At 49.6% G+C, this 16,997-nt stretch overlaps 1 protein-coding gene across 1 annotated transcript in view; it reads right to left on the bottom strand.

The window, feature by feature from the left end:
- Positions 1-15,317, bottom strand: part of LOC120380832 — an 80,115-nt gene extending 64,798 nt beyond the window's left edge. Inside the window, exon 1 of the mRNA XM_039498730.1 lies at positions 14,542-15,317. Coding sequence (XP_039354664.1) covers positions 14,542-14,560 — 19 coding nt within the window. The 5' untranslated portion in view covers positions 14,561-15,317. The remainder of the gene's footprint in view (positions 1-14,541) is intronic.
- Between the last annotated feature and the right edge of the window lie 1,680 nt (positions 15,318-16,997).

The raw sequence follows: 16,997 nt of genomic DNA, 5'->3' as shown, positions 1-16,997 counted from the left end.
CCCCCAAGCAGAGCTGAGGGATGGGTCATGGTCATTCTAGAGAGGGATGGAACCCCTGAAGGTCATGACTTACTTCCACACTCGAAAGGCTTGCTAATGTTCCTTATGTCACTGAAATTCTTGCTCTCCACCTTGCAGCTGTACACACGGTTGTTATCCCAATCTTTCACCGAGACAGTCAGCTCACTGCTGAGGGTGTAACCATTACTGCCACTGGAGACAGGGCCAACAGTGTGGATTCCAGAGCTGACCTCTACCCCATCCTTCAGCCACTTCAGGGTAACGGCCTGGTTGCATAGGTTCTTAACGCTGCAGATGATGGTGGAAGTTCTATTGGGCTCTAGGAATTGGTCTCTGGCTGGGGGGCGGATGGTCATTCTGGGTTCAATAGCTGTTAACATGCAAGACAAAAGCAAGGGGGTGGGGATGACAGAATTATCACATGTGAACTTGGCACCCAGAATGCAGAATATGCAAAGCTGACAGTGTGTGTATGGGGGCTGAAGGGCCTGTGTTTCTTTCTTTACATCTGATGGGCTCTGCTACCAGCCAGTAGCTGAATGGCCTGCAACTCAAACCACCTTCTACTACAGCACAGTGCTCAGACTGGAAAGGGGGGGGTCCCCTTCATAAGTCCCACCCACAGTCACAAGCTCCACCCCCACAGACCCAAGCATGGAGTTTCTGGTAGAATGGCCAGCCACGAAGGAGCTAACATGTGGCCATTTAAGTGGTCAACATTAAACACCACAACTGAGAAAAGAACTCAAGAGTCCTTGCTCCCATGTCCTGATCTGACCTTCTAGACCCTGCTCCCCTCCCAGAGCTGGGATAGAACCCAGGAGTCCTGTCCCTAAGGAGCATAGGGATCTTCTTTCTCTTATGTGTATATCTATTAGTGTTTTTCTGATGAGCTTCTCCCCAGAGTAGCTAGATACTATAGCCCAAAGGCCTGCAATTATCCACTGACTCCATGCTGGGTTGTAAGTGATTGTGTATATTGTCCAGAAGAAGAGAATGAAACTACTTACTACAAGGAAGAGTTGGATTTAGTGTGATTGTCTTTTTCCCATTTGGGTGATCAGCTGAGCAATAAAAAACTCCTTGTGCTTTGGAGGCAGGGACCGATAGCTGAGTGGTGGCAGTGTAGGTCCCAGCTGTATTCAGGACTGAGGGGAATTTCTTGATGCCATTGGTGATGTTGGCATTTTTGTTATCTTGCCAGGAGAAAGTGATTAAGTCCGGAAGGAAGTCCTTAGCCAAGCAGCCCAGTGCGACAGGATCTTGGCTCGCGTCGGCCCCGCAGGAAGAGACGAGTGGGAAAAGAGACGGGGCAGCTGGGTTCGCTGAGGATCAAAACAATGAAAGGATGGGGGGGGAGAAGGGCAGAGAAGAGACATTAAAGCACCACCATGGGGCATGTAGGGAGCTGCTCAACGTGAGAAAGAGAATTGCTGCGTGGTTAGGGGGAGAAAAAAGCAGGTGTTATCCCACCTTCAGATATACATCGCCCTGGGATGAGTCACTCGGAAAGCACAGCTCCTGGGGGTGAAGCCCCCATGCTGAAGGTCCTAGCTTCCATTGTGTGCACCTATAACACCTGATGCACTTGAACATTCATGGACTCCAAGGCCAGAAGGGACCATTGTGATCATCTAGTCTGACCTCCTGTATCACACGAGCCAGAGAACTGTCCCAAAATGATGCCCAGAGCAGATCTTTCAGAAGAACATCCAAGCTTGATTTAAAAGTTGTCATATATGGCCCCAGGTCCACACTGTATACAGACCCATGGCCCATCACTTCATATACACAGACATAGGAACCCAGGCCCCTTGTATATATGGATATATGGCCCAGTCCTCTTGTATACTTCCTCTTATGCATATATGGCCCAGTCCTCGTGTGTATACGGCCCCAGTTCTCTTGACATGCCTCAATCCCCTTTTGCTTGTGAGACTCTAAGGCCTCTCTGGCCCTGCAGGAATGTAGTGATGTTCAACACCAACTTCTCCCACTCAGTCAATGGATGGTTCCCAACAGCCATACACTGAATGTCCGTGATCAGTCCCCCTTTCCTGAATTTGTCACTCAACACCAGCCGAGCCCTAATCAGCGACGTCATTACTCTGCCAACCCACCCAGTGCAAACATCTGTCCCCACCACTTTCCCATGGTGCACCACTGCTGAAAAAGTGGCATCTTTCTGCATTGCCCAAAGGGTCAACCTGGCTGAAAGCCACCTCCCCATATGAATAGCACCGGGCGCAGTGCAGAGCTGAGGCGTGAGCCAGGCTACCCCGTGGAAAGAGCTAAAGATTTGCTGCCCCGTGCTTGCTTTAAAACATGCAGTAAAAGATGGTCAGTGCAGCACGTTTGGGTGGCACAAATTCCCACCGAGGCCCAGTTGCTTCCAAGAGCCCAAAGCCTTTGGAGAACCTGAGCTCTTGGAGAAACACAAACATGAGTGTGTCCGCTACCGTAAGCAATGTCTCCGCAGATCTTTCCTCGCCTCTTTCCATCCCTTTCCATCTCGCTATTTCCCCCCTCCCCCACCACTTTTCCTCCACTCTTGTTCTTCTCACAAACCAGAAAGCTCGGCCCGTTTACACCACCTGGGAATCTGGCCCTGCTGATTCAAATGAAGGGACACCTTGTTTACACCAACTGGGGACGTGGCCCAGAAAATCAATCGTTTCTTGCCTCCTTCACCTTCCTTCTGCCACCAAATACTGGCAAATCCAGAACAAAAGCTCAGACTGGGGAAGACCAAGATCTGGCCAAATTCTGAACCGAACCAGCCCCCAGAGCTCCTATACCAGGAGACTTATATCGGTATGACAAAGGGGGAAGCAGGTAACAAGGGACCCCTCGATATGCCCCAAAGCAGCCTGCTACAAAGCCCAGGGATGGGTGGAAGGAGGGATGCTCTGCCCCAGCCCCAAACGGGACAGATCTCCCTGGACGAGCTGGTGCCACCCAGGATGTGAACGGATCGTGTCCTGACAGGGGCTGGCCCAGAATTACTGAGGATGGGTACGGGAACCAGAGAAGCCCAAACCCTTCAGACTAAGCCCTATGAAGCCAGAGGATTATACAGAACAAAACGGGACCTCATAACCTTACCACCAGCATGGGCTAGGAAAGCTGGTACCACGAGGAATACTCTGACCCAGCCAGTGCTGATACAGACCCAGCTAGAGGGGAGCTGGTACCATGGGGGTGCTGGCCCCCATACTCAGCCCGGTGCTAATACAGACGCAGCTACGGGGGAACTGGTATCACCAGAACCAGGACCCTGCTCACCCAACCCAGTGCTAACCCAGAGCCAGCTAGGGGGATCCGGTACCACTGGGGACCAGGACCTGCTCACCCAGCCCGGTGCTGATACAGACCCAGCTATGGGGGAGCTGGTATCACTGGGAACCAGGACCCTGCTCACCCAGCAAGGTGCTGACACAGAACCAGCTAGGGGGGATCCGGTACCATCAGGGACCAGGACCCGGCTCACCCAGCCCAGTGCTGACACAGACCCAGCTAGGGGGTATGCGGTACCACTGGGAACCAGGACCCTGCTCACCCAGCCTGGTGCTGATACAGACCAAGCTAGGGGGGATCCAGTACCATCGGGAACCAGGATCTGCTCACCCAGCCTGGTGCTGATAGAGACCCAGCTACAGGGATCCGGTACCACCGGGGACCAGGACCCTGCTCACCCAGCCTGGTGCTGATACAGACCCAGCTAGGGGGATCCGGTACCACCGGGGACCAGGACCCTGCTCACCCAGCCTGGTGCTGATAGAGACCCAGCTAGGGGGATCCGGTACCAACGGGGACCAGGACGCTGTTCACCCAGCCTGGTGCTGATACAGACCCAGCTAGGGGGGGATCTGGTATCACCAGTGACCAGGATCCTGCTTACGCAGCCCGGTGCTGATACAGACCCAGCTAGGGGGATCCGGTACCACCGGGGACCAGGACCCTGCTCACCCAGCCTGATGCTGATACAGACCCAGCTAGGGGGGATCTGGTATCACCGGTGACCAGGATCCTGCTCACCGAGCCCGGTGCTGATACAGACCCAGCTAGGGGGATCCGGTACCATTGGAAGGGGCAGCTCCAGGCTCCAGCACGCCAAGGGAGTGTTGGGGCGGCATGCCACGGGGGGTGCTCTGCTGGCGCCACGAGGGTGGCAGGCAGGCTGCCTTCGGCAGCATGCCAATGGAGGGTCCGCTGGTCCCGCAGCTTCGGTGGCCCTCCCACAGGCAGAACCTCCATAGGCAAACGGCTGGAGGCAGCCTGCCTGCCGTACTTGGGGCGGCAAAATGCCTAGAGCTGCCCCTGACCACTGGGGACCAGGACCCTGCTCACCCAGCCCGGTGCTAACACAGACCCAGCTAGGGGGGATCCGGTACCACCAGGGACCAGGACCCTGCTCATACAGCCTGGTGCTGATACAGAACCAGTTAGGGGGATCTGGTACCACCAGGGAACCAGGACCCTGCTCACCCAGCCTGGTGCTGATACAGACCCAGCTAGGGGGATCCGGTACCACTGGGGACCAGGACCCTGCTCACCCAGCCCGGTGCTGATACAGACCCAGCTAGGGGGGATCCGGTACCACTGGGGACCAGGACCCTGCTCACCCAGCCTGGTGCTGATACAGACCCAGCTAGGGGGATCCGGTACCACTGGGGACCAGGACCCTGCTCACCCAGCCGGTGCTGATACAAACCCAGCTACAGGGATCCGGTACCACCGGGGAACCAGGACCCTACTCACCCAGCCCGGTGCTGATACAGACCCAGCTAGGGGGATCCGGTACCACCAGGGATCAGGACTCTGCTCACCCAGCCCGGTGCTGATACAGACCCAGGTGGGGGGAACCGGTACCACCAGGGATCAGGACTCTGCTCACCCAGCCCAGTGCTGTTACAGACACAGGTAGGGGGGATCCGGTACCACTGGGGACCAGGAACCTGCTCACGCAGCCCGGTGCTGACATAGACCCAGCTAGGGGGATCCGGTACCACCGGGGACCAGGACCCTGCTCACCCAGCCCGGTGCTGACACAGACCCAGCTAGGGGGATTCGGTTCCACCGGGGACCAGGACCCTGCTCACCCAGCCCGGTGCTGATACAGACCCAGCTAGGGGGATCCGGTACCACCAGGGACCGGGACCCTGCTCACCCAGCCTGTTGCTGATACAGACCCAGCTAGGGGGGATCTGGTACCACTGGGAACCAGGACCCTGCTCACCCAGCCCGGTGCTGATATTGACCCAGCTAGGGGGGATCCAGTACCACCAGGGACCAGGACCCTGCTCACCCAGCCCGGTGCTGACACAGACCCAGCTAGGGGGGATCCGGTACCACCAGGGACCAGGACCCTGCTCACCCAGCCCGGTGCTGACACAGACCGAGCTAGGGGGATCCGGTACCACCAGGGACCAGGACCCTGCTCACCCAGCCCGGTGCTGACACAGACCCAGCTAGGGGGGATCTGGTACCACCGGGAACCAGGACCCTGCTCACCCAGCCCGGTGCTGACACAGACCCAGCTACAGGGATCCGGTACCACCGAGGACCAGGACCCTGCTCACCCAGCCCGGTGCTGATATTGACCTAGCTAGGGGGGATCCGGTACCACCGGGGACCAGGACCATGCTCACCCAGCCCAGTGCTGATACAGACCCAGCTAGGGGGGATCCGGTACCACCGGGGACCAGGACCCTGCTCACCCAGCCCGGTGCTGATACAGACCCAGCTAGGGGGATCCAGTACCACCAGGGACCAGGACCCTTCTTACGCAGCCCGGTGCTGACACAGACCCAGCTAGGGGGGATCCGGTACCACCAGGGGCCAGGACCCTGCTCACCCATCCCGGTGCTGATACAGACCCAGCTAGGGGGATCCGGTACCACCGGGGACCAGGACCCTGCTCACCCAGCCCGGTGCTGACACAGACCCAGCTAGGGGGGATCTGGTACCACCGGGAACCAGGACCCTGCTCACCCAGCCCGGTGCTGATACAGACCCAGCTAGGGGGGATCCGGTACCACTGGGGACCAGGACCCTGCTCACCCAGCCCGGTGCTGATACAGACCCAGCTAGGGGGGATCCGGTACCACTGGGGACCAGGACCCTGCTCACCCAGCCCTGTGCTGACACAGACCCAGCTAGGGGGATCTGGTATCACCGGTGACCAGGACCTGCTCACCCAGCCCGGTGCTAACACAGACCCAGCTAGGGGGGATCCGGTACCACTGGGGACCAGGACCCTGCTGACCCAGCCCGGTGCTGATACAGACCCAGGTAGGGGGAATCTGGTACCACCGGGAACCAGGACCCTGCTCACCCAGCCCGGTGCTGACACAGACCCAGCTAGGGGGATCCGGTACCACCGGGGACCAGGACCCTGCTCACCCAGCCCGGTGCTGATATTGACCCAGCTAGGGGGATCCGGTACCACCAGGGACCTGGACCCTGCTCACCCAGCCCGGTGCTGACACAGACTCAGCTAGGGGGATCCGGTACCACCGGGGACCAGGACCCTGCTCACCCAGCCCGGTGCTGACACAGACCCAGCTAGGGGGATCCAGTACCACCAGGGACCAGGACCCTGCTCACCCAGCCCGGTGCTGATACAGACCCAGCTAGGGGGGATCCGGTACCACCGGGGACCAGGACCCTGCTCACCCAGCCCGGTGCTGATATTGACCCAGCTAGGGGGGATCCGGTACCACCAGGGACCAGGACCCTGCTCACCCAGCCCAGTGCTGATACAGACCCAGCTAGGGGGGATCTGGTACCACCGGGAACCAGGACCCTGCTCACCCAGCCCAGTGCTGATACAGACCCAACTAGGGGCGATCCGGTACCACCGGGGACCGGGACCTGCTCACCCATCCTGGTGCTGATACAGACCCAGCTAGGGGGGATCTGGTTCCACCGGGGACCAGGACCCTGCTCACCCAGCCCGGTGCTGATATTGACCCAGCTAGGGGGATCTGGTACCTGCTCACCCATCCTGGTGCTGATACAGACCCAGCTAGGGGGGATCCGGTACCACCAGGGACCAGGACCCTGCTCACCCAGCCCGGTGCTGACACAGACCCAGCTAGGGGGGATCCGGTACCACCGGGGACCAGGACCCTGCTCACCCAGCCCGGTGCTGACACAGACCCAGCTAGGGGGGATCTGGTACCACCGGGAACCAGGACCCTGCTCACCCAGCCCGGTGCTGACACAGACCCAGCTACAGGGATCCGGTACCACCGAGGACCAGGACCCTGCTCACCCAGCCCGGTGCTGATACATACCCAGTTAGGGGGATCCGGTACCACTGGGGACCAGGAGCCTGCTCACCCAGCCCGGTGCTGATACAGACTCAGCTAGGGGGGATCTGGTACCACCGGGGACCAGGACCCTGCTCACCCAGCCCGGTGCTGCTACAGACCCAGCTAGGGTCGATCGGGTACTACGGGACCTGCTCACCCAGCCCGGTGCTGATACAAACCCAGCTAGAGGGGATCCGGTACCATCGGGGACCAGGACCCTGCTCACCCAGCCCGGTGCTGATACAGACCCAGCTAGGGGGGATCTGGTACCACCGGGAACCAGGACCCTGCTCACCCAGCCCGGTGCTGACACAGACCCAGCTAGGGGGATCCGGTACCACCGGGGACCAGGACCTGCTCACCCAGCCCGGTGCTGACACAGACCCAGCTAGGGGGATCCGGTACCACTGGGGACCAGGACCCTGCTCACCCAGCCCGGTGCTGATACAGACCCAGCTAGGGGGGATCTGGTACCACCAGGGACCAGGACCCTGCTCACCCAGCCCGGTGCTGCTACAGACCCAGGGAGGGTCGATCTGGTACCACCGGGGACCAGGACCTGCTTACCCAGCCCGGTGCTGATACAGACCCAGCTAGGGGGATCCGGTAACCACCGGGGACCAGGACCCTGCTCACCCAGCCCGGTGCCGATATGGACCCAGCTCGGGGGACCAGGACCTGCTTACCCAGCCTGGTGCTGATACAGACCCAGCTAGGGGGATCCGGTAACCACCGGGGACCAGGATCTGCTCACCCAACCCGGTGCTCATACAGACCCAGCTAGCGGGATCCGGTACCACCGGGGAACCAGGACCCTTCTCATCCAGCGTGGTGCTGACACAGACCCAGCTAGGGGGGATCCGGTACCACTGGGGACCAGGACCCTGCTCACCCAGCCTGTTGCTGATACAGACCCAGCTAGGGGGATCCGGTACCACCGGGGACCAGGACCCTGCTCACCCAGCCCGGTGCTGATACAGACCCAGCTAGGGGGGATCTGGTACCACCGGGGACCAGGACCCTGCTCACCCAGCCCGGTGCTGATACAGACCCAGCTAGGGGGGATCCGGTACCACTGGGGACCAGGACCCTGCTCACCCAGCCCGGTGCTGATACGGACCCAGTTAAGGGGGATCCGGTACCACCGGGAACCAGGACCCTGCTCACCCAGCCCGGTGCTGACACAGACCCAGCTAGGGGGATCTGGTACCACCGGGGACCAGGACCCTGCTCACCCAGCCCGGTTCTGATACAGACCCAGCTAGGGGGGATCCGGTACCACTGGGGACCAGGACCCTGCTGACCCAGCCCGGTGCTGATACAGACCCAGGTAGGTGGAATCTGGTACCACCGGGAACCAGGACCCTGCTCACCCAGCCCGGTGCTGACACAGACCCAGCTAGGGGGATCCGGTACCACCGGGGACCAGGACCCTGCTCACCCAGCCCGGTGCTGATATTGACCCAGCTAGGGGGATCCGGTACCTCCAGGGACCTGGACCCTGCTCACCCAGCCCGGTGCTGACACAGACCCAGCTAGGGGGGATCCGGTACCACCAGGGACCAGGACCCTGCTCACCCAGCCCGGTGCTGACACAGACCCAGCTAGGGGGATCCAGTACCACCAGGGACCAGGACCCTGCTCACCCAGCCCGGTGCTGACACAGACCCAGCTAGGGGGGATCCGGTACCACCGGGGACCAGGACCCTGCTCACCCAGCCCGGTGCTGATATTGACCCAGCTAGGGGGGATCCGGTACCACCAGGGACCAGGACCCTGCTCACCCAGCCCAGTGCTGATACAGACCCAGCTAGGGGGGATCTGGTACCACCGGGAACCAGGACCCTGCTCACCCAGCCCAGTGCTGATACAGACCCAACTAGGGGCGATCCGGTACCACCGGGGACCGGGACCTGCTCACCCATCCTGGTGCTGATACAGACCCAGCTAGGGGGGATCTGGTACCACCGGGGACCAGGACCCTGCTCACCCAGCCCGGTGCTGATATTGACCCAGCTAGGGGGATCTGGTACCTGCTCACCCATCCTGGTGCTGATACAGACCCAGCTAGGCGGGATCCGGTACCACCAGGGACCAGGACCCTGCTTACGCAGCCCGGTGCTGATACAGACCCAGCTAGGGGGGATCCGGTACCACCAGGGACCAGGACCCTTCTTACGCAGCCCGGTGCTGACACAGACCCAGCTGGGGGGATCCGGTACCACTGGGGACCAGGATCCTGCTCACCCAGCCCTATGCTGATACAGACCCATTTAGGGGGGATCCGGTACCACCGGTGACCAGGACCCTGCCCACCCAGCCCGGTGCTAACACAGACCCAGCTAGGGGGGATCCGGTACCACCGGGGACCAGGACCCTGCTGACCCAGCCCGGTGCTGATACAGACCCAGCTAGGGGGGATCTGGTACCACCGGGAACCAGGACCCTGCTCACCCAGCCCGGTGCTGACACAGACCCAGCTAGGGGGATCCGGTACCACCGGGGAGCAGGACCTGCTCACCCAGCCTGGTGCTGACAGAGGCCCAACACAAAGGAGCCAGATCGGGGGACCAGTCCAACCTCAATCTATCAGGAACCTTCTATTTAGTCAATTATTCAATTAAATTGTGAATGTAGAAAAGTCTATTAGTTAAATAAGAAATCTTTCTAATGAATCACGTATTTCCACTGAATCAAGTGGGTAAGAAATTTTCGATTAATAAGGTTACTTAATATTTAGAATATCCAGCTATGAATCTATGAATCACGCCAGGAGTGAATTTGTAATTAAATTTAGGGATAAATTCTCTAAACTTTACACTGTGCTAAAACCGGTCAATGAGAGGGAAGAAAAGCATTTAAAGTAGAGGAAGGCTCATTCATTTCGGTTAAATTCCCAATAATCTGTCTTTTTTCACCCTCAAGAAAAAGCAAATTACTCCCCAAATTAAAGTACAAACTGCATTTCTAATTTCATCCAAGTCAACAGTTCTAGCTCCCTCATTTTCCTCAAGGAACTGAGTCTGAAATCCCTGATTGCCAAAAGAATTGAAAATGAACCTGACTCTTTACAATCAGCTCAGTTCACAATTCTCTCTCTCTGATTTTACGCCCCACAGAATGACGAACACAAAGATATTTACTTGGAAAATAAACTCAAATAAGCATTGGTGCTAACTTCAGCTAAGTTCAGAATGACCCTTCGCATTTTGGCACACAAGTATTATAAAAAATCATTCATAGAGAAAATCCACTGCTGAGCTATATAGCACTAAAAATTAACATTAACTGTCAGACTCTATCTTATTAAAGGAATCCAGAGTAATTTCTAAAATATACTATTAATAATTCAATAAACTAAGTGTATTACTAAAAATCAGTATTAGTCCTGAAATCATATAAATAAATCAAAATTCCAAAATGATGTATAAATAATTATTGACTGTCAATTTCTTATTAATGAATAATATTTTCTGTTGATTGCCATATAAGTATTAACTGACAAACTGGATATTAATAAAGTTATATCTATAGCCACCCTGAAATTATTTCTAACAAAGTATTCATAAATATGCATTTATAGATGTGGAGGATATAATTGTCTTTCAAAGTAAATCTAAAGTTATTTTCTAAATTGTTTGAATATAAATAAATGAGATTTTAAGGCAAGTCTTAGTGGGGAAATAAAAAGACTTTTGCATCAATTTAACATAATTAGATAAAGACAAATATTCAAAAAGATAATCAGGTTTCTTACCAACTGAGTCCCTGTTGAGATGGCATATTATGTCTTTCTTGATATTCCATTTCCAGTGATAGATTAATTAATTGCCTCGTAGATATTTTTTCTTAAATATCTCTTGTCTTCCAAGTAATTTTTATGTCTTGGTAAAAATATCTCAAATGGAAGTGCATGGCTGATAATATTCTCTTTCAAATTGAATTGGGGTTTGAATACATGTTCAAATATTTTCATGAAACACAAAGTTATTAAAAAATTCTCTATTAAAAACATTTTCCTTGCCACAACTTGTATATGATTTAATATCACAAAGTTTTGATTTGGAAAATGATAAAATTTCTGCCACTGAACATCATTTAAAGCAAATGCAGGTTTATTTTCTTTCAGCTGTGGGTCTTTGATATCAAATTTAAAATCAAATAATGTATTAAATGTTTATTTATGGTTTTTGGTTTCTACTCACGAAATATTCAATTGGATTAAAGCTTGTTTATCAATCTAATTCATTTTATAGATTGAATTCTATTGGATTAAAGTTTTTTAATGAATCTAATTAATTTTATGAATAAAAATACAATTAGGCTATTTTTATTGATTTAAGATTCAATTTTAAATTAAAGTTTTTTTCAATCTAATTACTTTTATTTCATTCAAATGTATAGATAAATCTGCTACTATTGGTTAAAATTAGACTGCATTCAAGTGCGTATATTTATCTAATTTCACCAATTATAAGTCTGTCTAAATAGTAATATCTATTTTTCAACTTCATATGCTCACAAATTCCTACCAAAGTTTCCCTCAGGTTTCCTGCTAGAAAACTTTAAAGAACTAAACGAACAAACTACTACACTGATTGTGAAACCACTAATCTTGTTTCAGCCATAGACCCCTTGATTTCTCTTCCAGCCCAACATTTCTATGATTTTCTTCTTGTTGTTCATTATAAGATTGACTAGGAAATCATAAATAAATTATTCTCTGAGAAGGAAGATTAACTAAGAAATTGCTAATCTATTTCCCCCTTTAATAAAAGATCATCTGGGAAAGTAGAATGAAATTATTCTTGTTTAACACAAAGCAGTAGATTTGTGCATAATAATAATAATAATCATTCAAAGTCCTTTGCAGGGAGATCTAGCCTGTATTTTCAAGTGAAAACAACAATAGCTTAATTTAGCCCAAGACTTTTATCAACATGTTGATCTCTGCCACCTGCTAAGAATTTATTTTCATACCCAACAGCTGTGACTTTGTTGTTTGAAACCTTCTGGTCTATCATGCAAAACTGACTCCAAGGGGGTGATGTTTTTGAAACCAGAACAGCTATTTATGGAAACATTGGTCTAAAAATAAATGGAACTGAAAAACGAACCTCTGCCAGCTGGAGGCTAAACTACCGTAGGCCAGAATCGGCCATCTTGGTTCTACACTCAAAGGAACACTTTTATTTTATTTGATTAATTATTGTGAATTCAGATTCGGAGACACACTGAGTAGCACTTTAATCCAGCAGTGGTCTTGCTGATTTGAACATGACAGCTCCAGGAGTAAAGTACTACTTAATGGGAGTGCGAGTGTCAAAAATCTCTTTCTTTTTTTTAAAGTATTAATAATTCTTAGCATCCATTTTATAATAGACCGAGGCTGAATTAGTCATGAAAGGCACTGGAAGTTCCACATCTAACTCCTTAAACCTCTTTGACAATCCCATCTTGATCTAAAGGGCATTGAAAGCCCCCTGGTCCGTATAGAGAATAATTACTTGGTTTGCGCCATCAGGGAAAAATAGATCTTTTGTTAGATTAAACTTTAAAATGAAGCATGTAATCACAATTATGGGGGAGATTTTCTGGGGCAAATATGACAGTCAGACAACAAATCTTCCCCATAACATTCATTAGCTTAATAATTATCAAAAAAAGCTTTCTAATAATTTCCCCCATGGTAACAAAACATGAAACATTTGTCTCTGTCTTTTAAAATGCTCACTGAATTCTATTAGAATTGTCCATTAGACAAACAGGTACAATTTTCAAAAGCAACTAAGTGATCTATAAACTTAAACCCAACGGCGACTTAGGCCTTTAAGAGTTTAAATTTTAATGAAAGTCATTATTTAGTTTTAACTATTGCTAAGTATTTTTTCATCTGATCCTTAAATTTCAATTGAGTGAAATTTCCCTCCTAATCTTATTGCTTCTGATTATTTATCTTTTTCAACAGCAATAACGTGAAAAAAACATCAATAACCCTGGCCTATGGACCAATACATGAATAATAACAGAGAAATCAATTTGACAATTATTTTTAAACTCAGTCCTATCATGCTAAAAAGTTTAAGTCAGATTTGCAGTCTGTAATGCCAGAAGGTTGGGTCGGGGGAGGCAAAATTTAAAGTTTTTATGGGATCATTGTGAGGATGGTAATTTATCCTCAGAAATGTAAGATAAATAGATAGATATGAAACACAGGGAGCTCGCATAGACAGATAGACTATATAAATTGATAGATAAATTAGATAGGAAAAAATAGAGTGAGAGATTAGAGACAGAGATTGAATAGACAGATTTCATAGACAGATTAAATAAAATTAAATCTATAGTTAGAAAGATAGACAATGAGAAAGAGAAATAGGGGTGTATAGGAATAGAGAGAAGTTTGATTTACAATTGGCAGTCATAAGAATACCCCCAAACTCATTTGGACTTTGAGAGACCATAGATTTCAGGATGGGACCCTTTTCACACAGAGAACCTCCTTCCCTCACTATTACACATATGAGCAACAATAATATTGATTTACCTGAAGTAACGGTGACCTGGGTTCCTTGTCCCCAGTCATAGACAGCATAGTTATCACCCTAATCAACCGCTTTTGGGAGTCTGCACAAATACCCTATCTATGCAATGAATCACTATTTTTACTATGTATTTGGTGGGCTTAGAAGATCTAAAATACTTTAAAAATGTATCCTAGAAATACCTGATCATGTTTAAATTCCAGTTAAACATTAAAACTGATATTATTTATCTAATTGGCATTTAATTAAGACTACCGTTAAATACCCTAGCATGGAAATATTTTTATTTTAGAAGCGCAGATATTTTATTGCCTTTCCTCATTATTATGCAGAGAGAAAATCCTTATTTATTTATTCATTCATGTCTTTATTTGGATTAATAAAGCCAACTATCAATTAACTGATGTATTAAAATAGCAATCTGGCAATGAGTTAAAAACCCTGTCAATCAATCAATAGCCCATCCTATTTTATTTGTCAATTATGACTAAAATATAGAATAAGAAGTTGCCTGAGATAGTTAAATATAAACAGGACAAGACCCTAGACATACCCTAGAAGAGATAATCCTGCGTTATCCAGAGGAACTAGATTATCTTCCCATTTGTGCCCTTCTCAAAACTTATAAATATAGAAAATGGGTTAAAATCTTTTACCTGATGTGACGGTGACCATGGTACCTTGCCCCCAGTATTCGAAGATGTTATCACAATGACATATCTATTGGACAATGGTTCACAAGAACCTACACGCCCGGCCCTTTTCTTTAGCATTTTTTTCAATATAAAATAAACAGGGGAGAGTTTTATTGCCCAGCCATCATAAGGAACTAGGGCCAGATCCCCAAATGGTGTAAATCAGCAAAGCTCTATTGACGTCAGTGGTCTAGAGAGACAGACTGAGAATCTAGTTTGAAGGGTCTGATCCAACTCAGCTGGAATCTTCCCATTGGCTTTGGATCAGACCCTAAGAGTCTTGGCTTCCAGAGGATTTCAAAGGAGCCTAGTGGACTTAAGAGCTCAACTCCCATTGAAATTTAATGGGTGCCGAACCATCCTGAGACTCTTTCAAAACCCCAGCCAAGGAGACTATGATCAGAATAAATCATTTCTGGATGTGGACCTAATTCAAACCTCTCTCTAAAAGGCTGCCATACAATCACTCCACAAAAAGATCTTACCAAGATATTAAAACACAAAATTAAAAAGGGAACAGAATTCCAAAGGGATAAAAGAGATCTGATTTGCTAGGGACCAGAGAAAATGGCCTTTGCTCTAAAATCAGAACATTGGCTGTATGGAAGACAGGTTAGGGTTTTGATCCAAGTCCCAGTAAAGCCAATGGAAAGGGTCCCATTGACTTCAACAGGAGTTGAGTCGGATTCTTGGCAAAGGCAACAACCATCTCAAATGACTGAAATTGTTACAAAAGAAAGATTATTTTTTACCTGATGTGACGGTGACCATAGTTCCTTGTCCCCAGTAGTCAAACCAGTTATCACACCGGGACATGTCTATGCTGGAGTTTTACAATAACCTTGCCCAGACAATTCATTAACTAACTGGGATTAATAGGATTAGGGACCTGCTTTTTAAAATGAGTTTATGATTTACTGAACTGGAGAAACATCTAAATCTGCCTGAAGTAACAAATTAGAAGCATTTTTGATTCAGTCTAAAAAACTGGGATCTGTTCTTTTTTACAAACACCTTCTCAGGTTATAATTTTATCCTCCTGTCCTCATCAGAGAGATAACTAGCTTGATCAAGGGCCAGGTTCACAGAGATATTTAGCCACTTAAAGATTCAGGTGCAATGAATTTCAAGTCTATCTATCAATTCTATCAAGTTTTCTCCCTCAAATCATTTTCTACTTGCCCAAACGTCCCTCCACCAGATTCTTTTTAATTTAATTCAGTGTTAAAGTTTAGACTGTTCCCCGGCCAACAAAACAGAACCAATGCGTTTTCTATGCTGCCTCAGACGGCATCTTTTTGAGATCTCTGATTGCTATCTAAGTAATAAAACACTATAAAAAAAACCCCTCACCTGTTGTCACAGTCACCAGAGTCCCTTGTCCCCAGTAAGCGAAGCCCACAGAAATAAAATATTCACCTCCGGCTGTACATAAACTTCCCTCCAAACAGTGATTTTAAGACCAGACCCAAAGAATTAACCCCATTTTAAGGGGGAAGGAGAGGATTGGATTAGTACTTTGTCCCTCCATATCGCTGAGAATAGCCCCCCCAAAGGAACTGACAACGGGAAAAGCTATGCTGGTAAAAGACACCCCCGAGCCTAATTTTAAAAAAAAATCTCAGAATTAAAAAATAACAGTTTCAATAGGAATAAAAATCATACCTGTAGTGACGGTGACCATGGTCCCTTGGCCCCAGTAGTCAAAGTAATCACATTGCTAGAGTCTCCATTAGACAGCGTACAAAAACCTAAACTGATCCTGACCAGGACCTCTCACCCAACCCTGGCATAAGTTAAAACACTCAAACTCTTTAAGCCTTTTAGAAGTGCCCTTGTAAATTTGGAGCTAGAGAAATTTCCAGCCCCTATTGTGGCTCTAACCACATTTGAAAGAGCTGTTTTTCAAATGAAAAATAAAAGACCCTCATAAATCAAGAACACTGTTAATTACAGCCTAGACCACAAGACAGAAGAGAAATAGCAGAGCTTGGAATTTACCTGTTGTTACTGTCACCAGGGTTCCTTGACCCCAGAAATCGAATGGGTTATACACGGAAAGACAGTTATTCTGTTAACCTAAGCAATAACCACAGAGTTCATTGGGATCTTGGTTACAAGACAAATCCTGGTTTGGTTGAGATCAGTGGACGTTTTGCCAATTACTTCAAAGGCTCTAGGGTCAGCTCTACCATCCGATAGAATTTTTGAACCTTATATTCTGATTTATAATGAAGCCACTTGCTAAGGGAGGGACAGGTCACAAAGAATTTAAACTGATGTTTAAGAAACTCGGCAACGCCTAACCTCCAGGTTTGAAAAAATGCAACCTCCTAAGGAGAATACTGTTTTAACATGCTCGCCAACGACTTAATACTACACATGAAAACGAGGAGCCAACTTACCGCTGGAAACGG

Source organism: Mauremys reevesii, linkage group 13 (assembly GCF_016161935.1).
Source record: "Mauremys reevesii isolate NIE-2019 linkage group 13, ASM1616193v1, whole genome shotgun sequence".
NCBI lineage: Eukaryota > Metazoa > Chordata > Testudines > Geoemydidae > Mauremys > Mauremys reevesii.
Note: the sequence above shows the minus strand (reverse complement) of the source record. Positions and strands in the feature narration are given on the sequence as shown.